This window comes from Charadrius vociferus, unplaced genomic scaffold, assembly GCF_000708025.1.
Source record: "Charadrius vociferus isolate BGI_N301 unplaced genomic scaffold, ASM70802v2 scaffold472, whole genome shotgun sequence".
In the NCBI taxonomy this organism is placed as follows: domain Eukaryota; kingdom Metazoa; phylum Chordata; class Aves; order Charadriiformes; family Charadriidae; genus Charadrius; species Charadrius vociferus.
The window spans coordinates 9,095,133-9,119,833 of record NW_009647735.1 but is presented as its reverse complement, the minus strand read 5'-3'; the positions used below and the strand labels follow the sequence as shown (position 1 = coordinate 9,119,833).

The 24,701-nt window shown below is 45.7% G+C and overlaps 1 protein-coding gene across 2 annotated transcripts in view; it reads left to right on the top strand.

Annotated features, from left to right (window-relative positions):
• The window catches only part of HTR2C (5-hydroxytryptamine (serotonin) receptor 2C, G protein-coupled), a 49,767-nt gene extending 27,505 nt beyond the window's left edge, over positions 1 to 22,262 (top strand). The window contains exons 2-3 of one of the 2 annotated variants that reach the window (XM_009881736.1): positions 8,827 to 9,027; positions 21,245 to 22,250. In XM_009881736.1, coding sequence (XP_009880038.1) covers positions 8,827 to 9,027; positions 21,245 to 22,074 — 1,031 coding nt within the window. In that variant the 3' untranslated portion in view covers positions 22,075 to 22,250. Of the gene's footprint in view, positions 1 to 8,826; positions 9,028 to 21,244 lie in introns of both variants that reach the window. The other variant, XM_009881737.1, reaches the window with a different exon arrangement.
• The last annotated feature ends 2,439 nt before the right edge of the window (positions 22,263 to 24,701 follow it).

Below are 24,701 nucleotides of genomic sequence, written 5' to 3'. Positions count from 1 at the left end.
CAACGGAGCTGTGAGGGGTCTGGAGCACACGTCTGGTGAGGAGCGGCTGAGGGCCCTGGGGGTGTTCAGCCTGGAGAAGAGGAGGCTGAGGGGAGACCTCACTCTCTACAGCTCCCTGAAAGGAGGGGGTAGAGAGGTGGGGGCTGACCTCTTCCCCCTGGTGAAAAGTGATAGGATGAGAGGAAATGGGTTCAAGTTATGCCAGGTGAGGTTTAGATTGGATATTAGGAAACATTTTTTCACCGAGAAGGTTATTAAACATTGGAATAGGCTGCCCAGGGAGGGGGTGGATTTGCCATCCCTGGAGGGGTTTAAAAAAAGGGCAGATGTGGTGCTTAGGGACATGGTTTAGAGGTGGTTTTGTCAGGTTAGGGTAATGGTTGGACTTGATGATCTTAAAGGGCCCTTCCAACCTCAGCAATTCTGTGATTCTATGATTACATATGGAGTAAAAGCATTGGCTAGTTAAAGACAACAGACCTGTGCTCTCTGAATACAGAACCCTTTACATCAAATGAAGGAAATCCTTATGTCTCGTCCTGAAATCAGGTGTTTTATCAGGATTCGGAGCCCAGTTTGCTCATCTGTATCATCAGGAGGGAGCTGCCACTGAGAAGGAGGATTAATCCCAGGTGGGCTCCCAGACAGCTGTCAGGATGTCTGAATTGCCACTGAGTTATGCTGAAATCAAACCAAAGACCTAAAAAAATCCCATCTGTATGGTTTCGTGTCCCCTCACTAGCCCCAGAGCCACTCCTAGGGTACGGCCATAGTCTCAGCTGTATTTGATGTCAGAAACTCTGGGTTCGAGCAGATGGCTTCTTTGTTCCAACTAAGGTAACAGCTCAGCAGCCAGCTGTAATCTGAATAATGCCACATCATTTTCAGTTCTGCATTTTAGTTTCCTCAAATGATCTGTATGTTTTGGCAGCTATTTCTTGTGATAATGGATCTTTTTCAATTTCATCAAAAATAGGGAAAAACACCTGTTATTGTCACATGTTTGTGTACTTTGTTATGAAACAGTTTTTTAGAAAATATTTATATTTTTACATGTAGAAGGTATTCATTTGGGGTCTGTGTTTGCTCGTGGGCTTATTTTCCAGTGTGATGTTGGTTCAACTGTTGGTTTATTAGTTGTTTAAATAACGGGTGAAGGCTGATCCATAACCTGCATGAAGGACACCCTGCTGTTGTGCTGACATACAAAGCATTAGTAAAAAGAAAATGTTTACCGGTGTGACTATTTTATTAGACTGGGGTTTCATTTAGATAAATTGTTATGAAGAACTTACATCTCAGAATTGTGTGAAGAGACCATATCTCTGTTGGAGTTAAAATGCTGTAAGGAACCCTTTGCACAAAGCTGGTGATACAATTCAATTAATTGTACCATTGCCCCGTTAACTGTCCGTGTCACTCAATGTAAAAATTCCAGATGTAGCTACAGATGCGTAATCTGCAAGCAAGAACATTATTGAGCCTCAAAATTCTTCCTCTGACTTCAAACATAGTTTTAGGCTCCGCCACTAAGTTGAAAGATGAACATAACATACGGATTTGGGGAATGACAGATTGCACCAGAATAATTTAATTATTCCCTAAGAGAAGAGATGCTACCTTTGGGGTGGCAACAGTGTTCTCTATGTTTTCTTCTTAGCAAACATCCCATTTTATTAGCAGGGTTGTTTTAAGTATAGTATGTGATAAAGCTGGCTCCTTGCATTTAAAATATGACTTAAATGACATTCAAGCAACCTTTCCCTAGACGAGATAATTACATTCATTCTGGCTTTAAAGTTGCTTCTTCCTTACAAGTCCTGTCAAGGCTGCAATCACTGCTGTACTGGATAGAAAGCAAAATCTAACACAGTTATTCAAAATTCTCAAAACAGCATAATGGGTGCAATTGTTTAATTTGCAATAAAATACAGTCACATCAACTAACTGCTATAACTTGTGAGGCAAGAACCAAAAGACCTTTGGAGGCACATCAGCTCCGACGGGATCTCCCTCACTGGTGGGGTGTTTGCCAAGGAGACCACACTGTTCTGTGCCTGTTGCCTGCTGCTCCCTGCCCCAGGGCCACTTGTGCCGACAGCTCCACGAGGTGAAAAACGAATAGCTCAGAGGAAAACCAAAGCTCAGGAGTGGTGGCACAGCCTCGTTCGGATGTGATCGGTGGTACAGACCTTTGTGCGGTGTTGCACTAAAGCGAAATAACATCTTCCAGGTGCAGAGGTTCGAGCCAAGGGCAGGGTGCCAGCAGTGGTCCCACCAACACCGTGTCAGGACAGTGTCACCCTCCTATTCTTACTTGGTCTTGTCTTCCACCCCCTTCACCATCATATCACCTGAGAGCCCATCACCTTCACTATCCTCTGCTGAGCATCAGTTGCTGAGCCTTTGTGGACTTGCAGCATTCAAGAACACAGTCCTCCTAACAGGTGTCTGCATTCTTTCCATGTAGATTATGTCCCCGTGCTTGGCTGTGCTGGAATATATGCTATTTAAGGGATTCAGATAGCTTTACAATCATAGAATCACAGAATGGTTTAGGTTGGAAGGTACATTGAAGATCACCCAGTGCCACCCCCCTGCCCTGGGCAGGGACACCTCCCACCAGCCCAGGTTGCTCCAAGCCCCGTCCAACCTGGCCTTGAACACCTCCAGGGATGGGGCAGCCACAGCTTCTCGGGGCAACCTGCCCCAGGGGCTCACTGCCCGCACAGGGAGAAAGGATAGCCGTTAGGATAGTCTTTTTTCCCCTCTAGAAAAATGCGGGCTAGAAACTTAAAGGTAAACTCAATTTCTTATGTAACCCAGCGCCCAGGAGTTTGATATGTCAGAAAAACATGAAATTCCCCTCTATAGAAGATGAAATCAGAAGCATTGGCAGTGCTGCCCCTGAGCCCAGCTGCTCCTCCAGCCAGGAAGCTTGGCTGCGCATGCGCGGTCCCTTCTGTGGACGCGCTGGTGATCGCTGAGGACTGCGGGGGGTCAAGCAAGACATTCTGTACTTCTCAGGCACGCCGGAGATTTTCAACGCTCTCGGTTGTGTGACTCTCAGGGTGATACGGGTGTCTCTGAGTCATTTGTCGATGTAATTCTGAAGGAAATAAATTAGCAAAAAAAAGAGATACATAGCTTTACACGTAGTGATGTGGTATTTCAGGCTAAGAAATACTTTACTTCCTAGATAAGAAGAATAATTTAAATTCTTTCCTTCCCTTGGGAGTAATGCAATGCAGTAATGTTAAAACTGTATGTAATTGCTTTCTATTTTTGTAAAGCCTGTGGCAGCTGTGAAACTTTAAAGCGAATACTGGAAAGTCTGGTTAGTTGCTTCAGTTGTAATATGTTAATGATGCAATGGGGGTAAAAAGACTTGTAGCACTGGACGAGGGTAGGCTTTTTTCCACAGCCCACAGCAGTGGATTTCCCTGGAATGTGCAAAAGCATCTTCAGAAGCTGAAAAATCTATCGGACAGCGACAGCTTTTGGGTACATCTTCTGGGTTGCTGTTTCCCATCGTCTTCACGCTGCTCTGAGTCAGAGCAGGGAAACCCGAGCGAACGCCGCTATTGAGCGTTGCGCTCTTCTTCTCAGTCTGAAAGGCCACATCCTCATTTCTCAGGGAATTAGGATTCCCTGGATTTTTGCCATTGGCCTTTCCGAGAGCCAGAGCACTAGACAGAGCAGTAGATCAGCGTATGGCCTGGAACAGAGCCGGGGCAGCGTAGGGATGCCCGTGAGGTGCTTCGAGCACGTGCTGTGTTGCCACGTTAACTGCTGGGAAATCGTGCTTTGTACTGGGATTAAAAGTCATTCAAACATAATGATTTCCTCCTGCTTTTAGTTCAGTTCATTCAAGGCCTACAAGTAGTTAAAGCAAAATGTAAATACAGTAAATACCAGAACCCCAAAAGGAGAACTATTACATATATTTTAGTTTTTGGCCAAGCCGAACAATGTTAAAAGAGGCTATATTTGAACAGATATGCATCTCTAGTTCTTATTCTGCATCTCCTAGCTCTTTTTTTTCTATATATATGCATATCTATATATACATTATATGTGTGTGTGCGTATGTGTATATATATAAAATGTCACCATGAGCCTAAAAGACAAAAATATACCCTTATTCTTCCCGTGTGATTTTGAAGGGTGGTTTTTACCCTTTTATCCCTCTCGATAGATATAAAGCATTGGCTAAACACAACAAATGTGTTCTGAAGCCTTTTCCAAATTCCTGTTCATGGTTGGAAAAGAACTGATTGCTGCGGCTTACTGTGAGCTTGCCATGAAAAATTTCTGAAGCTCCGGGGATGAATTTTACATAACTCTTTGCTTCATTGTTGCGGAAGCAGGTTATTTTGTCACTATTATTCCAGATTTGTCCCGAGTGTTACGCTGCTTATTCCCAGGAGGTATCCTAGGGCAGGCTACGCTGTAGAGCTAGTAAATGTGTACAAGCAATAGGCATTTTTTAAAATGTAAATACAGTGAGCCGGTGCATTTGTAGCGGGGGGTGTGTTTGTATGTGTACACACAACTGCTGTCTACTCCAGCTCAGCACAAAAAGCTGGGTAAAGCTCATGAGAGTTTGTCTGAGGTTTTGGGGAGAAGGAAGGGGGTTTGTATCAACCTCCGTCTCTTCTGCAGTCCCACAGTTTCTTTTCAGCTGCAGGGTCTAACGCTTTTTGTTGTTTGTTTTTTTTTTTTTTTCAGTTTGGCCATTCTCCTACAATCTGGATTAATTCTGTTTTACAGTTCGAAATAATTAATTTTGCTTCCATTTTGCTGTGTTTTGGGTTATTCAGTCACCTCCTGCTGCAGTGGCTGGTAATTTTTTGACTCTCACGCAGTGAACAACACAATGATCGTAATAACAGTGTTATACAACACTTTTTGCCCATATGTATCAAACCTCTGACAAAAGTGATTAGATTTCATTGTTGCCATCTTTCTTGATGGAAAGCACAAAAAATTTAAGGGAACTCTCATCTGACAGCAAATGAGCTACACGCAGAGGTGGTCTGCGACTTTGCCAAAATGCTTTTGAGTTTCTGTATTTTGCTGCCAACGGTTTGTGCCCATCTCAGCTGCTCAGTGACACACAGGAGCCGTGGTTTGCTTTTTTGACCCAGCCCAGGAGGTGAAATCCCACCTATGGACCATGGCTCCTGCTTAAATATGAGTGTTTGACCCCTGTTTCCTGTGAAGAACAACAGCATCTCAGGTTCCTTGAGGTGCTATTCCGCGTCAGAGGCTGAAATGATATACACAGGCATTCTGCGAAAGTTTCCTTCCAGGATTTCATACACAGTGTTTTGCTCCTGATCACAGCCAGAAGCTAACACTGATCTAATATCATTGCAATTGGCTTTTATATGCTTTTCTCTGTGAATTTGTCCAGCATAAACTTCTAGCATCCACACAATGTCTGCAGGCAAAAAAAAAATCTGCAGATTGTTTACACGCTGGGTAAAGAAATATTGCCTTTTGTTCTGACCTGCTGGATTCATCTAATTGCCTTCCTCATGCTCCTATCTGGTCTCCCAGCCAGTGCATTAAACATATGACTGATTTTAAGGGCACAGATTGATTCAAGGTACAAAAATCAGAGTTTCTTATGAAGAATTTGTTTTTTCGCTTACCCAGGTGTTTAGCACTGTTTCATTCTTTCTGGAGCCAAATGTGGACTGAGCTGCGTGCTTTCCATTGGAAATGCAATTATTAAAGCTTAGGAGTGCTGGGGTCCAAGAATTCATTTCACTCAGTCATCTGCACTTCTAAACATATGGTAATTGCTGTTCTTTGTGTATGAAATGAGAGAAAATAGAACAAATTAGAGAAATGTTACCTTCTGCAGATAGAGTATTTCTGAGGATAAGGTAGTTTTAAAGGTATAACATCATTAGCAGTATTGGTTTTTTAATCCTTGTTTGCATCTTGGCACAGTCACAGGGCACATTTCCTACGTTTTGTACATTTATTTTAAACATAATTAGAATAAACTTCTTTTCTTTTTGTACAGATTACTGGCTTTGTAGGCTGTGTAGGTGTTTTTCAAACGCACACACCATGCTTACTTAAAAGTAATTGCATTTTGAGATAGGTTATATATTATGCCCTTCCTATCAAGGTATGGCCATGCGTTACAAACTGCCTTTCTACAGATTTCCAGAGTGGCATTTTATTATTGCAGATCATTTTAGGCAACTTCCTGAGAAAGTAAAACGTCTGCTCATAGAACTGCCTTTTCAGACAGAAGCGTAACGGAGCGCCTTGGGACAGCAACAACTAAAAGGATTAGCCATTAGGAGGGCTCTCATGTCACCTCTATCTTTAAAGACATCCTGATGGTTTGCTGGGGCAGTAATTCTGGGCAGCATTTCTTGGATGTGCTGAGGGCTGTGGTTCCTGCCGTGCCAGGGCTGACAGCAGGTGACACCTACTAACCTCACACCATGGCTATGCACTCTCCCTGCCGCTTCTGCTCCTGCTGATTTTTTGGTAGGGACGCCGTTGCCTAGTTCCCATCAATAGCAGAAGTTGTTCCAGGGGGAATCAGGCATGGGAAGTGTTCGGGTGGCTCGAAGGAAGAAGCAAGAGAGGCTATTCATCATTCAATAACGTTGAAAAGGTGGTTGCTGTAGAAACCTCTTCAGGTCTAGCAAATGTCGTGAGTCGGATTGTACCCACCGCAGCGCCACAGATGAGATTGGAGATGCTCCCGCGCGCAGGGAGCCTGGGCGCCCCGCGTCCCTCTCTGGAGACACCGGAGAGCTCCTGGCTGTCTGCCTGATGCTGGGAGCAGCTGTCACCATCACCGTCCCCCCATGCAGAGGGTGCTGCACAGCCACCACAGCCCCACTCATATTCACAGGGACCGCTTCGTCCATCAGGGCGCAGTCCCCGGTGCTTTCCTCTGGGTCTCATGCTCATAGCTCTATCCGAAAGCTGGCTCCAGCAGCTCCGATGGAGAAGGCGTGAGGGATAAAGCGTGACTGAATGTGTTTTAGCTTGGGCTGGCAGCAGCAGCCTGGGGCTGTACGGGGAGCACAGGTACCACCTGAAAGAGATCAGATTTATTCTCCTCTGGAGCATTCACTGAGGCATCATGAGAGATACAGCAGACCAGAGGGGTGCTTAGCTGGAGCTCTGAGCTCAACTGCGGGCTGGTGGCAATGGTGTCCTGAGCTATAGCAAAGGGCAAACAAGAGCAGGAGGCACAGAACTGGATCATAGCTTCATGAAGGGGCTGAGTCATAATTTAACCAAGTTCGATTCATTTGTAGAGCAGAGGTGCCTTTTAAAGTAAAGACGCTCCAGCCACAAAGTGCTTTACTTATTCCCTTTGATAAGGACCTCCTAAATGCTTTCTGCTTTCAATTTCACTCCACTTACAGTCCATCTAGTAGGAGTGGTGCAAACGTGCTGGAATAAATGGTTTCTGTCCCCGGAGCTGAGGTCTTGTTGTGTGGGTTTCGGGAGTTACCTTGCACTTCTGTGGCTTTCCCACCGGTAAAATGAGCTGATGTGTCTGTCTCGCTCTGCCCTGCTCTTTGTGAAGGGTTTCTGGGCTTCGCTTTGTAATTATTTGTTCTCGTTCAGTTCCTCGTGGGTTTCTGCATGTAAGGTATCCTGGGTATCTCGTGGCTGGGTAATTTGTTTCAAAATATGCTTTCTGAGACTAACGTTTCTCCCTTTCCATTCGAGATCAGTGGGATGGAGCTGTACTGTTCTTAATATAATGTTGATTCTGCAGAGTGATCTTTCTGATCCTTGGGGTAAACTTCAAGATTGCTTTAGGTATCCACGCTCTGAATGAAGACACAAGAATATCTCGTTATTCAACTATTATGAAGTCTCTCTTGTTTTCAGCTGCTATAGATACTGTTGATTTGTTTTGATAAGTGTGTTAGAATCCCCGAGCTTGGCAGGACACGTTATTGATCTCACGCAACGCATTGAGGGCATTGACATGGGAGTATCATTCACAAATCAATTTTCTCTGAGCTTTAATTTAAATACTGGTGCCCCCTGAGGATCTTTCTGGGTCACTCTTACTCTCAAGCTGTACTTCAGCGCTGAGTAAAAAGATTAATAAATGCAGGCACCCAAATTAGCTGCGTGCCAGCTGCTGCCAGATATAGCTAGCTGGTCCGTTCCATTTGCTGGCGTACTTGTTTCTGTAAAGAATAATACTCGGCTCTGTCTACCTTCAAAAGAGTTCTCAAATTTCAGCCTCTCAGTCCCAGCTGCTCTGGAAGGAGGCGAGTATTCCCCTGTTATTAAAGCACGCTGCCTGGGAAGAATATTTAAGGTGAAGTAGTGTCACTTAGCTGGTCGTTAGACCACAGGAAAACCATCCGCTGCCTTTCTCCTCAGCAGACAGACACTGAGAAGTAGATGTCAAGAGAGCTTTGGAAAGGATCTGAGTGAAGTTAAAGCCACATAGTGCTATGCAATCCACGAAAAGAATGTGATGAGGCAACTATAAATGAACGTAATATTTCATTTCATAAAGATGTGGGGGAAAGGTTAAAGAAGGAGCAGAGCTAGACCGGTCATTTGGAGGCACTGCCGAATTAACATTCCTTTGCCTTTAGCTACTGGTCATGGAAGACAGATGTGTGGGAACCGGGTATGGGTTTATGGAGTGTGCGGAGAGGTTTCTTTGTTCACTCCTCATGCACGTGCCCCTTACTGGTATCGTAGCCTTAAAATATCCTGACGGTTTCTCAGAAATGATGGCCTAGCTTCCCAAATTATTTCCTTTTCTTTTTTCCTTTCATTTCTTTTCTCTCTATGTTTCAGATTATGCTTGGCCTTTGCCTAAACAGTTGTGCCCTATATGGATTTCCCTAGATGTGCTCTTTTCAACTGCATCTATTATGCATCTCTGTGCCATCTCTCTTGATCGGTATGTAGCAATACGCAATCCCATTGAGCACAGCCGCTTCAATTCCCGCACCAAGGCTATTATGAAAATTGCTGCAGTTTGGACCATATCCATAGGTAAGCAATGCGGCTCACGATCTTAACTGTGTCTTAATGAATAATAGTGTTACTCCAATTTTCATTTAGGATTTTTAAGAGGATACTCAAATTAATGCACCTGGCCTGCATGCCTGAGTATAACAAATGGTTACTGGGAAGTAGTTTTTCATTGCGGTTGGTCAGTGACCAAAATAAGTAGTCATTTTTCAGAATAGTGCAGCTTCCAATGCTTCTGTCTACGCATCGATATGCCAATAATGACGGTAACGCAGACAAATGGTACCATAAAACTACTGCATAAACAAAGCCGAAAACGGCGTTAGCAAAGGCTCTGGAAGGCAAACCCCGGCAGTACTGCTGACAGGTCTAGGTTGCAGTTGCTGCAGTTAAACTGGCTCAAATTCGGGTAGCAGGTTAAGGGAAGCAGCGCAAGTCTGGAGGCAGGCGAACGGCGGGGTTTGCGTCGCTCGTGCGCAGGCTTTGTCGCATGTGTGACCCCCCGCCACGGTGGGAGTGCTGCCGGGGCTGAGGTGTCAGGGCTGAAAGGACAGCGAAGGAGGAGTAGACACAAAGGAAGATACTGTTGTGTCACTGTGATAAAAAGCCATAAATGAAGCAGCAGTAAAATAAGGAAGAAAAGGAAAAACGATAGCAAGATGACTCTGTAATATCCGGAGTTATGTGAAGGAAAACATTTTTGGGGGATTTCTTTCAATGTGCTTTATAAAAGGAGACATTTGGGGCAGGGTCAGAAGAACTGTATGCCCGCTTCCCTCTGCCGTGTTGCCTTTTTTGGTTGAATAAAATGCAGTCTTACAAAGATTTAACATTTAACTTTTCCTTTATAAAGCGGTCGTCGCTTTCAGCGCTGCACTGCGAGGCAAAGCATGTCTCAGGTGCTTGAACTTCTCTCGGGTTTTGCCTGCTTTAGAAGTGGAATACAATTCCGGATGTCGGGGTGCTGCAGGGGCGGAAGCTTGCCATGGGAAAAGCCTATGGAAAAAAAGCAAAAAATAAAAAATAAAACGTACCTTCTCTTGTCATGAATATAACAAGAATATCTATTAGAAACAAATTTTCATGTGCCACAGGCCTGCTATGGTTCCTCTAGGCAATACAATCCGCAGTAAAACTGGGTTGGGTTTAATCAATTCATTTAAGGTTTTTTTGTTTGGTTGTTGTTTTTTTTTAAATTATTATTTTAAATTCTCTGTGCTGCCTGTGTGGCATAGGAAGGAAAACCACTGAATTCAGCGCGTAAGCAGGCTGGTGCAGGATGCTTGGGCTCAACTCGCATGGGCGGTTCGCAGCGGGCGCAGGATGAGTGCCCCACGGTGCCACGCGGGCGCGCAGCACTGTCCCCCCCAGCACAGCCGTGTAAAGCTGTCAGCGGCCTTAAGCCACACATTGCAAAACTTGGGCAATAAAACCCTCTGGCTTCTGTTTCTGGAGCTAACTCGCAGATTTTTGCCCGTGCTGCCTTACGCGTTGCAGACGTAGACTCTTGCTGGAGTTGTCTTGCCCAGGGAATGGGCTCAGGACGAGGAAAATAGGAACATTATGGGCTCAACCGTCCCCCAAGAACAAAAGTACCCGAGCCAGGATAGGCAAGGTGACTTTGTGCTGCTGTAGAGTGCAAACACCTCACCCCTGCCCAACGTTCTCGGCTGGTGTTTAACTAGTCTGCATTTATAATAGGGTGTGAAAGAGGTGAAATGATGAACACTAAAAGAAATAGCTGGGAAAGGAGATGGAAGGGCACTTTTCCTTTGCAGGCACGTGGCTCGTCAACCGCAGTAAGGCAATGGGTGCTGCATTTGTTCCCCAGCACCCAAAAGTCTTTAGGAAGAAGCTGTGAGCGGTTGCTCAGCGGGATGTCGGCAGTGCACAGTGCTTCGGGGGACGGGTGGCAGCGGTGCCTGCGTGCCCTCCTCTGCCGGGACCAGAGCTGGGAGGGCATACAGCATCGCTGGGCTCTGTCTATGCTCTGTCCATCCTCTTTGATGCAGATACTGCTGGCCCAGGGGAGTCTTTGCTTGCATCACTTTTTCTGAAGATACAGGCAGAATCGATACTCCCCAGAGAGTCTGTTCAGGGCACTGAAGTGCTGTTGGATTTCCACCCTTCCCAGTGCATGCAATAGGGCTTACCCATTTACTCGGGCTTGCTCTGGAAGGTTGTGTTAAATGGAGAAAGAAAAGGACTTTTGGCATGTATCTAGCTTATTTTAGCATAACTATTTTTACTTCATAAATGAATTTAGAAATGCAGCAGACAAAGGAATAAACTGAACATGTGCTGAAAGAGAACTCACCCAAAGTGTGTTGTTGCTGTCTGCCGGCTCTTACCTACTTGTCATGCATTTCTGTACATGATGAAGTATCAAACTCAAAGCAGCACTTAAATGCAGGCTGGGCTGTTGGCATTTCCTACATCCTGCTTCAGTTGGACTGCAGAAAATGTTACGTGCATCCCATGTAAAGAATCCTGAATTCAGTTCCTGAATCAGAATTTAAAATAGGAAGTAAAAAGCATGTAATTTATCTTAATTTAGTAGCTTTTGCGTTCCATTTTCCTGAAATGTTAATGCTGACAGCAAAATATATAATAGAGGTTCTTTGCTCATTGAGCTATGAATTTGGCAGGTTGCACAAGCCTAAACCTATGATTAAGTTTTTGAGCAGGGGAGCGTAACAGAGTCCTCCTGTCTGTTGCCATTGGCTTTACGAATAGGTCTTTTCCAAAGCCCCCTTCATTCCAGATTAAAGTACATCCCCGCCAGTTGTCTTGTTTTTCAGCAAAAGCAACCTGAGCAAGACTCTTCACGTTTAGTTAGAGAAAAAGTGGGTGCTGTGAAGTGCCATGAGGTTTTGCAATAGATAGTACCATGCTGAGGCTGGAAATGGAAATGGCGGGAACCGAAACATCCGCACAATTAAAAATGAAAATAAATCACAGATGTGCGCTTGCTGGCAGGATCTTGATGTTGTTTCAAGACTTCAGAGTTGCACAGTTGCAAGTGCAAAGGTTTTCACTAGTAACGTGTGGGCTTGACCATATCAGGGACCCCCTGTACTCTGCTCCGAGGAAGGTGGCCTTGGGCCACCCCGGCCAAGAGAGGAGGTCCCCACACATCTCTCAGCAGGAGCGATGAGGAGCCAGTCAAATGCTAAATGCACACCATCTAATACAGGAGAAAGTGTTAACTGGGTGATATTAATATAAAAGAAATATCACTTTGGGAGTGTGAATGAAAGAGCTGCAGTGATGTGGAAGGGTGCACACACATTGCTTCTGATGTGAAAAAAAAGTAAAACATTTTAATTCTGAAGCTCCTCGTGGCCTGGCTGAGTGCCTGCCAGCCCAAAATGGGGTTTCCTCTGCTTCCCAGAAAGTTCAAGGTTTGGTCATTTACTAGAAAGTGCCAAAATTGCACACGCTACCAGTTTCCCAGCTCACAGTTTTACATCTGTAGTAACAGTGTAAATTCAATTTACTTGATAAGTGACTTAAGGCCATCCCTTAAATTCTGCTCTTTGTATTGCTACCATAAGCAGACCCCATGTCTTTTGTTTGTTTGTTTGAAAAAAGAATAAGTAACTAAAAAAGGAAATGCACTGTTGAATTATGGTAATACCGTGATATGTGTTGTGTTAAAATTGGACTTTTTTCTTTCCATTCTCTCTCTGACTCACTAATGATATTATAATTTTGATTTCAGGTAGCTATCCGGGGTTTGTATATATAATAAACCATTCAACTTTAAAAAGGAATTTTACATCCCCATTTAACTTCCGTACTACTCCATTGTTTTATTGAGATCTATTTGTAGACCTGTGAAGGACATGTACTGCAAGGAGCGGTAAATACTCATCTCAGATTAAGTGATCTGATGTCTAACAGCTTTTTGTTTCTGCCCCGAGTGTGCCTCTCTCGCAGAGGCTGAGCAGGCCCATGCATGCAAGCTGTCCTAACAATGTCCTGAAAGACCCTCCAGGTATCAATTAAGCCTTCCCCTATCCCACTGGGGAGAATCCCACTGGGAAATGATACTCAGTTTGAGGAATGTGCTTGGAGTGGCACCGCTGATACTCAAAAGAATTGTAGTCTCCTTACAGGCTGAGAGCAGGTTGTGTGTGGAGGTAAAGGGGGACTGGAAGAATTCACGTAGCCGCCCTCAAGTCATGCGTTGAGAGCACAGTTAGGGGTTTGGTTTGCCTTCCTGCCCATAGCTGTGTCTCTGGGATCAGTGACTTTCTCAGCCTGCTGATGAGACACGCTTGGTCCTGAGCACCCTCTGTTCGGTGCTGGGCAGCAGTTGCTCCGGAGAAACTGGGCTTTGGGACAGGAGCACGGACCCACGAGTTTCTTTGCAGGCTTCAGGCCCTGGTAAGCAAACCAACCTTTGGACACGTTTCGTGGAAAAAAAAGGGCAAAGATACTGCTAATGGAGTTACGGGGATTTTGCTCAAACCTTTCCCCCTAGGCAGGCTGGTTCTCTTTGTGGCTCATCCTGTGGAGACAAGGAAGCAGTGCTGAGGCAACTATCGCAGGCAAAGGAAAAATTAGCCAGGCAGCCATTACCTCCTGGAAAAGTGTACAAATTCGTGACTACAGGCACTGCTTTGGTAGAAGGACTTTTGCTGAGAAAAATGGTTGCACGTGAGTAAAGCCTAAGAGAGGGTGGCGTTAGTTTCTCTCCAGATTTGGGAGAAATTTGTATTCCTGTATTTTTGCCTTTTTGTGTTCGACATTTAATGTCTGACAGTGTATGTTTGACTGCAGTTCTTCCCTCGTGAGCATGAGGGTCATAGTGGATAATTTGCGTAGGCAGAGGTGCTGCGGTGGTGGCAATCCTGATAGTTTTTCTTAGCCTCAAGTGAGCACAAAGGTGGCATTAGCATTGCAAGCCAGGCTATGACTTGCTTCTGGTGGAGCAGTAGAGCAGGTTTGTGCTCATAAAACTTTTTTGGGCCTGTCTTCTGGTCGTGGGTGAGCCAGAAACCCTTGCTTTATGGTCTAGAGCGTGACACTAGGGCTTTGTCTGCCGCTTCTTGCCCATTTGTTTTAATTGACTACAAAGTTATTTTCTCTGAAGACATTCCGTCGCTTGAGTGTTTATACGTGATTCCTGAGAGGGGCATTGATCTCCCTAAGCACCTCAGCAAGAGTCATTGGGGTGAAGAAGACCATAGCAGTTGATAACAAGCTGAGTTCCTGGCAAGGGAACTCCTTTGGGATTTCAGGCACGGGCACCTGGATTGGTTTGATTTTGCCATCAGACATCAGCGAAACGTTTTGCCGAGGACAGCAGCAGGCAGCGATAGTCTGTGGAGTGTTTTGCACAGAAGATGGATTGACCATCCCACCACCCCCATTCCCAGGGGTGAGGGAGCTGCTGGCGTCTCCGGTTTGAGGTTCCTGGTGCTGAGCACCAGTTCAGACATCCCTGTGTGATTCCTCGGGGAAGCCCACCCTGGTAGCAGGTGTGCTGCGAGCAGGGCAGGAGCCCCATCCCTCTTTGTTCAAACGCGTGTGGCTGAGCAAGAGGAGTAATTTAGCCAAAGAGAAGAGCAGGTGGGAAAATAATTCATTTCTTCTGCCTTTTACTGGCGTTTGCTGGTTTTCCATCTGGGCTGGGGTTGTTCAGCGCTCTCACAAGGTTTAAGTAAAGGTCAGCAGCTTGTTCAGGCACAGTCAGTAATTACATTCCTCTGTTTGCAGTCGCGCTTGTTGCAAGCAGGGAAGTCTTTCAAAGTTCAGCCCCCTTTTAGCTTTGACTTTAAACCGATGCAAGGCTGGCACTGTTGTTTTAGTACAACAGTTGGATAAAACTATACTGAATCCTGCCCTGAAGGTGCATTGTTGCTGTATTAGCACATGAAATACACTGCAATTAGTCTGCTGACATATGGGGAATATATGGAATTTTTGTGGGTTTGAACACTTCAGAAGCCCCCGTTCCTCAGTTTGTCTCTGAAGAGCTTTGCTTCCTGAAATTCTCACTTCCACAACGCAAGTTGGGAGGCTACTGTCTGCTGGGCTTTCCTTCTTGTTATTAGTTATTATCAGACAAATGCACAGGCACTTTGAGAGACACTTCTGTTAAGAAACCACGCAGATGTGTTTTAGTTTTCTTTTCCCTTTTCTGAGAGGGTTAGGGGAATCAGTTCCTGTTTCCCCTAACAGACTTAAATGTGAGTGCGTCGTTAGAGCAGCTGCTGACATTCAGGTGAATGTCTCTTAAAGTTGTAACCCACATTTATTTTTTATAATAATAAATATGAGGTCGAAGATACGGATTTAAACATGCAGTGTTTAGAATGGCCAGCAGCGTTCTCGGTTTTGCAGCACAGAGTGCTTTTGTGGCAGCCATAGGCTTCTTTGGCACACAGCTCTTTCTCTCTTCTGTTTTTTTTATTTTAAACTTTGTGTAAATGCCAGGAGGACGGTAGTGAGGTCCAAAGCTCTCCTGCATCAGCAGAGCCCTTGCCATGGACCACAGCAGACTTTGAATCCAGTGCTGACACCAGGAGAGGTGATCCCTGCTGTTCCCAAGCCCATGGACCTGCAGCAGAATGTGACCCCTCATGTGTTCAGCCCTGAGAATCCCACAAACGGGAAGGACAGAGTAAACCCACACACAGGCCTCTGGTTTCCTTAGTGAGGTTGTTTTCCCTGGAGGAAATGAAATGTCTTCTTGTATAAGAATGTTGTGAGAAAGAATGGAAATCACTTACTTTCTTAGTGGAAATAATCATCTTGCCAGTAATCTCTATCATGGGCTTCCACAGAAGAAAACAAGATACTCAACACAAAAACGTTACTGTTTTTCATTTAAATCTCAGTTCTGTGAATGTCAATTTGGTCTTTTTAACCGTATTTTTCTCTGGACCAGGCTAGTAAATGTTTTTCAAAGCTTTGTTTGTAGTTATTTGGGTTTGGTTTTATTAATTAAGAATCTGTGAAGAGCATCTGTTACTGTGTCCGCAGCATCATCTCAGGCCCATTTGGTGAAACGTTCTGCTGGCTTAAGAACATCTTTAAAGCTGACAAGGAGCAGTTAGGACAACAACTGTAATTGGATTTGTAATCCGGAGGATCTCTCTCTGTCTCGCTTCCTGCTGCTCTGTCAGACAGAAGCTAAAGGCGGGGAGAAGAGAAAAAATCACATTCACCTTCTCCCTTGTGATCTGCTTGTGGTGAAAAGGGATGTCCTGCTCAAGCTGCTGCCTGGCAGAAGGGTGCACAGAGCTCCCAGTGTTGAGCCTAGCAGGGACCTGATTCACAGAATCATAGAATAGTTAGAGTTGGAAGGGACCTTGAAGATCACCTTGAAGATCACCCCCCTGCCCTGGGCAGGGACACCTCCCACCAGCCCAGGTTGCTCCAAGCCCCGTCCAACCTGGCCTTGAACACCTCCAGGGATGGGGCAGCCACAGCTTCTCTGGGCAACCTGCGCCAGGGGCTCACCACCCGCACAGTCAAGAATTTCTTCCTAATATCTCATCTAAATCTCCCCTCTTCCAGTTTAAAACCGTTCCCCCTCATCCCGTGGCTCCCCTCTCTGATCAAGAGTCCCTCCCCAGCTCTCCTGGAGCCCCTTTAGGCACCAGAAGGGGCTCGGAGGTCTCCGCAGAGCCTTCTCTTCTCCAGGCTGAACCCCCCCAACTCTCCCAGCCTGTCCTCCCAGCAGAGGGGCTCCAGCCCTCCCAGCGTCTCTGGGGCCTCCTCTGGTCCCGCTCCAACAGCTCCCCCCACGTCTCCTGCGCCTGCTGCTAATAGGGCCCCCCGAGCTGGAGCCAGCACTGCGGGGGGGTCTCCCCAGAGTGCAGCAGAGGGGTACAATCCCCCCTCGCCCTGCTGGCCACGCTGCTGGGGATGCAGCCCGGGATGTGGGTGGCTTTCTAGGCTGCGAGCACATGTTGCTGGCTCATGTTGAGCTTCTCATCCACCAAGTCCTTCTCCTTAGGGTGTTCTCAGTCCATTCTGCCCCCAGCCTGGATTTGTGATGGGATTGGCCCATGTACAGGACCTTGCATTGGCCTTGTTGAACTTCATGAAGTTCTCACACAGGCTCACCTCTCCAGTCTGTCCAGGTCCCTCTGGATGTCATCCCTCCCCTACAACGTGTTGACCACTCCACACAGCTTAGTGTTGTCAGCAAACTTGCTGAGGGTGCCCGCACTCCAACTGTCCATGTCATCAACAAAGATGTTAAACAGCACTGGTCCCAGTACCAACCCCTGAGGAATGCCACTTGTCACTCATTCATGGCTTGCTGGCTGGTTCTCTCTTCTTACTGGGTCAAAACCAGTTGCTGTAGGCACTGCTCAAACATCAAGTAACAGGACCAAATTTTCTCTGAAGAGCAAAGTGTGATACGCAGTAAGCTTGCAAAGCTTTTACCTTGCAAGTTTTCGGAACACCACTGCCTGTCTTTGGGAATTCACTGCTGCACTAGTAAGAAAGGGTTATGTGACACAACTGGAAAATGCCTCCGAGGCTGGAGACCTCCACTCACCAAATCAGCCTGATGGTTGTTGGTGAAGAGTGTGTCAGCTCTGGCGAAGGCAAAAGCTCAGGAAACGCTCTGCATTGGGGCTCGGAGAGCTGAGCAGTAGTAAGGCGGAGCAGCAGAATGCTTCAGAGTCTCTTGCCTGTTGGCACTCACCGTCCTCGCGCTGGTGTGGTGAGGTTGAGTTTCTCTGACCAACTGACCTTAATTCTTAAATTATGGACAGTTATTACTGCAGTGTTAGTACTGTGGCTTGCTTGAGTCAAGTGGGGTTGAATGCCTTCTCCGTGCTTGATCAAATAGCTGAACTCAAGTAAGGCAAGCATTCCTGTTTACCTGTTTTCAGGCGCCGTGGGAATGCATGGCAAGCACAGCGCATAGAGGTCACACCAGGGTAACCCTATTGAAATCAGGGCCAGGGTATGAGCCGTGTCTGCAAGCAGGTATTTGTGCTTTTGGGATTGTGGCAGTAACAGTTTTGCAGTAACTCCCCATGAAGGAAGCCCCTCTGGAGTGTCTGAGACCTTCCACGCTTCACTCCTCACTCCTGGAGTGGTGTAGAGTTAGTCTCTGGTGCCCAAGTCATGTAACAGACTTCGTTCCCTTTACGGCTGGGTTGTGGGGTGGATCAGTGATAAATCTCGTATTAAAGAATGAGTTACAAAGACAAACGTGAGGCAGAAGGAAGCATCTGAGATGAGGGTAACGCTGCCCGTTCAGCAGTGCTGTAGGCTGGCTGGCAGCTGAATGAATGTGTGTTGGCAGCTCCTCTGAGGGCATCTTTCTTCCTACTGCTGTCAACGATGGGATTTTCCTGGATTGGAGGAAAGACCTGTTGCTCTCTCTTTTGTGTGTTTTCTCAGTTTGAAATCCCCCTTTGTTATGAGAGGTGAGGGACACTTTTCCATTCCTGCAGCTACCTCCTCATTCCCTGTCATCAGTGCTGAGTTATCTCATGCTCATGCAGAGTTTTAGGCTGCCATCAGTGCTCTTGATTTGTATATTCGTCATATCCCAGAACTAGGTTATTCTTCCCAAATATACTTTATGTGTGTGACCATGAAGATAGCCCGAAACCTCATTTCATTTCCCTTGGCTAAAGCAATAACACTAAATTCAATGATGATTACTTCATGAATGAACTGTTATTCATTTTGGAGTTTTATTTCAAAGGGCATGTGTTATAGAGGGCTCTAAAGCATAAAATTATCCATGCAAATATAAACCCAGTGTAATGCCATTGATTCAGATTTCTTCGTTGCGTTAAGACCCCTCTGTCCACCTCCCACCACTTCCCAAATGTCTGGGGTTTGATGGAGTCAAGGCATTAGAAAGATGTCTTTAATGACAGAGAGTGAAGGGCTTGACAGGATGAAAGTTGTCGCGGTCGCAGGGATTTGGTACAGACAAGGTAACATATCGGAGAGGGGGCAACTGCCTTGCCAAGGGTGAGCTGATAAACATTAGCGTGTAGAGGGAAAGAAGACCGGATCCTGGAACTATCACTTGGGCTAAGGAAGGCATTTATAATCCTTACTTTTCAGAAGAAATTCCTTTGCTAGATTACTGGCAAATGGTAATTTTATGGTAATGACTAATCGCAGATGTATTCTCCGGAATCCTGGAAGACACTTAGCTGGAATGGGAAAAATGCCCTGCTTAATCTCTTGAGCATGTTCATCTTTCTGTTTAGAAACTCAGAGTCCTGCAGGATTAGTTCTAGGACCTGTGCTGTTCACGGCAACCCAAAAAAAAGCGATCCAGACACAACAGTGGCCTCAGCATTGGTTATTTCTGGGATGAAGGGCACAGCCAGCCCCACAGACGTGTCTGCGGAGTGAGTGCTTCCAGCCAGCCGGGGGCGGCCAGCGGGCAGGAAAGGGAGAACAACAGACATTCTGTTGCTCTTGAACTGCTGGGATGTGCAGGTTTTTTTCCCTTTCTTTAAAAGGACAGAGAGGAATTTGAAAAAAAAAAAAAAATGGAGAAAGATAATCAAAGGCATAAAATCAGTTTGGCATGAGGAGAGAGTAAATAGAATAGCATTCTTCAGTTCCAAAGAAGATACCAGACAGTAGGGATGACAAAGGTCTATAAAATCACTGAGAAGGTGGAAAAGGTGACCGGAGAGCGATTATTCACTGTTTCTCACAGTAGAAGAACTGAGGGGACTCAAAAGAAATGTAAAATGAGCAAGGACTACTTTGTTCACATGACAAACAGATAGGTTGTGGAACTGAATGCTGCCGAGTATTATGGAGTTATAAATGAGATAAAGAATTCACAGGAGATGGGTCTCTCAAGGGTTATTTTAAAAACGAGGTGTGGATGCAACTTCTTGCTGTGGAATTTTCAAAGCTATAATGCTGACAACTTTATACCCTTTTGTACCACGTCCCTAAACTTCTGGTACTTGCCAAAGACAAGAGGCAGGGCTAGATGAACCCTTGGTGGTCTAACTAGGTCTGGCCCACCATGGCTTTTCCATGTTCTCATGTGCACATAGGTTTTGGTATTCCAGAATATGTTGTTGCTTTTGCTGGTTTTGGTTGTGTCTAGACAGATTTCTTTGGAAGGTTTCGGGTCTGTCCTGGTGTGGGACTGAGCTCCACAGATCAAGGGAAAAAGTTTGGATCTCAGTATGCATGAAAAATATTCAAGTGCGATCCAGTACTCTGGCATGAGCCCTGTATTCCATCATCTTTCTGTCCCCACAGAAAGTGCTGTGCTACCAGGATACAAGAGAAACTGCCTTGGCAAGCGCAGTGATTCCCGAGGCTTATTAGCCTGCTTAGCACTAAGGAGTAGCTGGAAGCTGTGCCACAGTTATTATTATAATTGAATCATTTAAAGTTTCCTTCCTTCCAGCCAGAGGGTTTGTAGCTGGGGTTCTCATTTCAGGCCATCATGTCAACCTGATTGCTTTTTTAGCTGCACCTTTTCTACTCTCTCGTCGTCTGTTGTTCCTGTTTTTAGCCCTGTATTAAAGACAGAGAATGGGGCAGATGCTGCAGCCTGTTGATTTGGCTGTGTAGTTGCCTTCTCTAAGAATTCAAGCACAACTGTCTCTGTGGTACATCCTCAGTTTCACACCTCTTATGGATGAAACGCCTGGGCAGGCAGAGCTCGCAGAGACTGCTCTCTGCTTGCATCGAGACAGACGATGAGGACCCAGAAAGCCGGGAGCTTTTCTTCCATGTGTCTGTGATGCCAATGGCAAAAGTGGCCATTTTTCTATCAGGATTATTTTAATGTCTTTAAGAAACTTGCTTCTAGATCCTCATGGCTGTAATTCCTTTGCATTTTGATAATTTTCCTCTTTAAAGTTTGCTACTATGTACCCTATGTCAGTGATTTCAACCCTCCTGAGACTGGCAGGCATGAAGTGTCCAGCTGGAACAGAGCAGGGTAACGACTGCCTCTCCTACAGCCACAGATCACGATTAATGCTAGAAAAAGAACTTGATAAAGGAGTTACGCTGCATTCGCTGTGTCAGCTCTGGAGCATGGCAAAGCCGCAGTCATTCCTGGGTGTTGAAGCCCTGCAGCTGTGCTCCCAGGAGCGCTGTTACACTGGGTTTTTCCCTTCCTTCTGGGAGCAGTGACTGCTCTTTGAAACACCTTCAGGCAGCGGGTTGAACGCATGCAAGACCTGCATTGTTTTTGGAGCTCTGTCTGTCTGGGTAACCAACTCTTTTTTTGGTCTTGTTCTTCTAGGGATATCTATGCCCATCCCAGTCATTGGTTTGCAGGATGACTCCAGGGTGTTCGTAAATGGGACCTGTGTCCTCAATGACGAGAATTTCGTCCTCATTGGATCCTTCATGGCGTTCTTCATCCCTCTCATCATCATGGTGATCACGTATTGCCTGACCGTCCAGGTGCTGCAGAGACAGGCAACGGTGTTCATGTGCGGAGAGGTGCCCAAGCAGAGGAGGAGCAGCGTAAACTGCCTCAAGAAGGAAAACAACACAGAGAACATTTCAATGCTTCACAATCACGAGGGGGCATCTCACTTGAACTCTCCTGTAAATAAGGAGGCAGTGCTTTTTCGGAAAGGAACTATGCAGTCCATCAACAACGAGCGAAGAGCTTCGAAGGTCCTGGGCATCGTCTTCTTTTTGTTCCTCATCATGTGGTGCCCATTTTTCATCACTAATGTCATGTCTGTCCTTTGCAAGGAAGCCTGCGATAAAGACCTCTTGAGTGAACTCCTCGATGTGTTTGTTTGGGTGGGGTATGTTTGCTCCGGGATCAATCCCCTCGTATACACACTCTTTAATAAAACGTACCGCAGGGCTTTTTCCAATTACATCCGTTGCCAATACAAGACCAGTAAAAAATCCGCGCTGCGGCAGAACCAGTGTCTGAATGTTGCTTCAACAGCTTTATATGGGAAAGATCTGACTTTAACTAGTTATCGAAATGGCAATGAACTCAACAGCATGGAACTAGATGAAGCTGAGGGCCTTGAAATGCAACCGGGGACTTCAGAGCTCTCCATAAACAGCTGTAACGTTGTAAGCGAGAGAGTGAGCTGTGTGTAAAGGTGGCTCACAGAGCCTTTTGCTACGGTGTATCTGTAGCCAAAATATATTGTGTAAAAATGTAAGTGTTGGTCAAAGGAAAATGTAAATATTGCATTCTGAACAAAGCTTTTTTTTTTTAAAGAAAAAAAAAGAGTTGTCTTTCCAGTCTGGTACTTAAAATCATATATATTAATATACTGCAGTGAAGTTTAAGGTTCTATATTTACTGTTAATACTAGATCAGAACTATTAGTTACTTTGCATATGTCATGGACAAAATGTTTGAATTCTTCTTCCAGTGCATGAACAAAAAATGCTGAATATTTATCTCAGGTGGCATTTGCTGGAGTCCAGAATGGCACGTTAATAGTTATATATCAAATACATGCTATTAGACTTGGTCAGTATAACTTTCTTTTTCAAGTTGACAGTAAATATATACTTTAAATCCTCACCCTTATTTGTGCCGTGTAAAGACTGTACAGAAACCTGGCGAGAGACATCAGGGAAGCGTAGCAGCTGTGCAGGCACCTGGCCAGATGTGTCCTCTGACGGGTAGTGGCTTGCTGCCATACTGGAGCAATCTTGCATGTCAAGGGACCTCTGTTAAATTTTGACTCCCTCTCCACTCCTGCTGTTTTCTTTCGGTTCCCCGGGAGGCTCCGGCTGCCCTAAGGAAGGTGGGGAATGCAGTTCTGGTGTGGTTTTGCGATCCTGGCTGGGATCACTTGCGTGCTTGGAGAAGCAGCATGAGGAGCAGAGCATGTCCCAGTTATCTGCTTCAGCCATTTTATAAACGGAGTGCCTCACATTTATATAAAGCCCTCCTTTGGCCTTGTAGATAATCACCAGCTCTGGGATGGAGCAGGCCGTGCTCCGTGTGGACGGCACTGCCTTCACAGGTTGCTTGGATGATCAAGGTCTTTGGTTGACCCGGAGGAGAGGGCTCTGGCTTTGTAAGAGCTCTTGTCTTCTCGGTCCTCACATCTATTTATGCCTCAGCTTGTTTAGCGTTTGCTTTTATTTTTCGACATCCTGGGACTTGCAGTGCCGGTGATAAAACACTGCTTTGGGTGTGGAGCAGAAGCTGCTGTGCGCATGGTGCTGGTTGGGGTCAGGCTGTGAGGTGCAGGGTACGCCTCGCTGGGGGATGCTCAGGAGAGAGGCATAAACCAGGGTCCCAAGAAATCCTGTCTCGGGCCGGCGGGGGGGCGGGGGGCAGAGCTGGACAGAGTATGTGACTGGAATCATTTACTGGTGGCGTGGTTCAAAAGGAGGTGATGACCAGGGACGGGAAGGAAGCAGACCTGGAGCTTGTCTACATGGAATATTCATCTGGATTAACTTTTAAATTTGATTTATTCCATTTCACCCCCGAAGTAAATTATAGTATATCATATTAATGCCACTTACGTCTTAATGAAAGCATCCGCATTGGGATTTAATGCAGTTTAAGTAATCTGCTTTTAATTCACACCATGTATAATTTGAATTAATTTGCCTCTGTGTTCCTGTGTAGACAAACTCTCCAAGGCATCGTGTCTTTCTGGCACTGTGTCTCTGGGGTGATGCCTCTCATGCAGTTTTCCTTGTGCAGGGTATTGTCTGATGCCAGATATCACCCGTAAGGTTTTTACATCTTCATTAACTACTACACAAACACTGCAGTGCCCATCTAATGTGGATGCTTTTAGCGTCACTGACAGCCTCTGGCTATGAAAATCCTCAGAACAGAAAATCTTACACTAGGCATGGATAAATTGCATTTTACTAACATGAACTGCTCATACTCTAAGCTTGCTGTGTTCATCCCACCAAAATTAACTTGCAGAAGAAATGGAAAATTCTGCTAGTGCTTTAGCGTACTGTTGTGCTGTTGCGTTGCCGTGTACAGCAAAAACCTCACTGAGGCCTCTACTGAAACCCATCGTAGGGGTTACATCTGCTGCTGGGCTGCTCCCAGCTTGAAGTGTTGAAGTTGATGGTCCTGTCTTCTCCCTATCGTGGGAAAAATCCACGGTACTTTGTGCAGGCAGGCAAGGTATCCCGGCGCAGAGCATAGCTTACCGCTTGCAGAAGGCGGCAAGATGCAGAGATGCACCGTGTGCCAGCCCGCAGATACCCCCGCGGGCTTGAATGCTCAGGAATCCACTTGCCTCTCCAAAAAGTCTGGTAACCAGCAGGGAAAGGACTGGCCAGAGACACAAACTTGTGCCTTCAGTGACTGCCCTTGGCTCCGAGTCAGATTTGACTATCTCAAACAGTACAGAAAAATAAAAAATACCACATTGCTTTTTAATTTTTTTTCCTTGGGTGAATTCGTAGCACATCTTTTCCAAACATGTATATGTGTGTGTGTATATATATGTGTGTGTACATATATATACATATATATATATATTTAAAAGCCAACCACAGACTTTGAAAGCATTTAGCAATAAGTTGAATTACAGTAGCTTCTAGCACATGTGTGAATAGGTCATGTGTGAATAGGTCATTTTCCACAGCATCCTCAAACTCGGTGTAAGTCCACGCACAGGCATTGTCTTTGCATAGGAGCCTTCCTGTCTTACCCTTGCCGCTTCTGTTGTATGAGCAAAAAAGGAACCTACTATATTGGGATGTAAATAGTGGGAACTGAACAG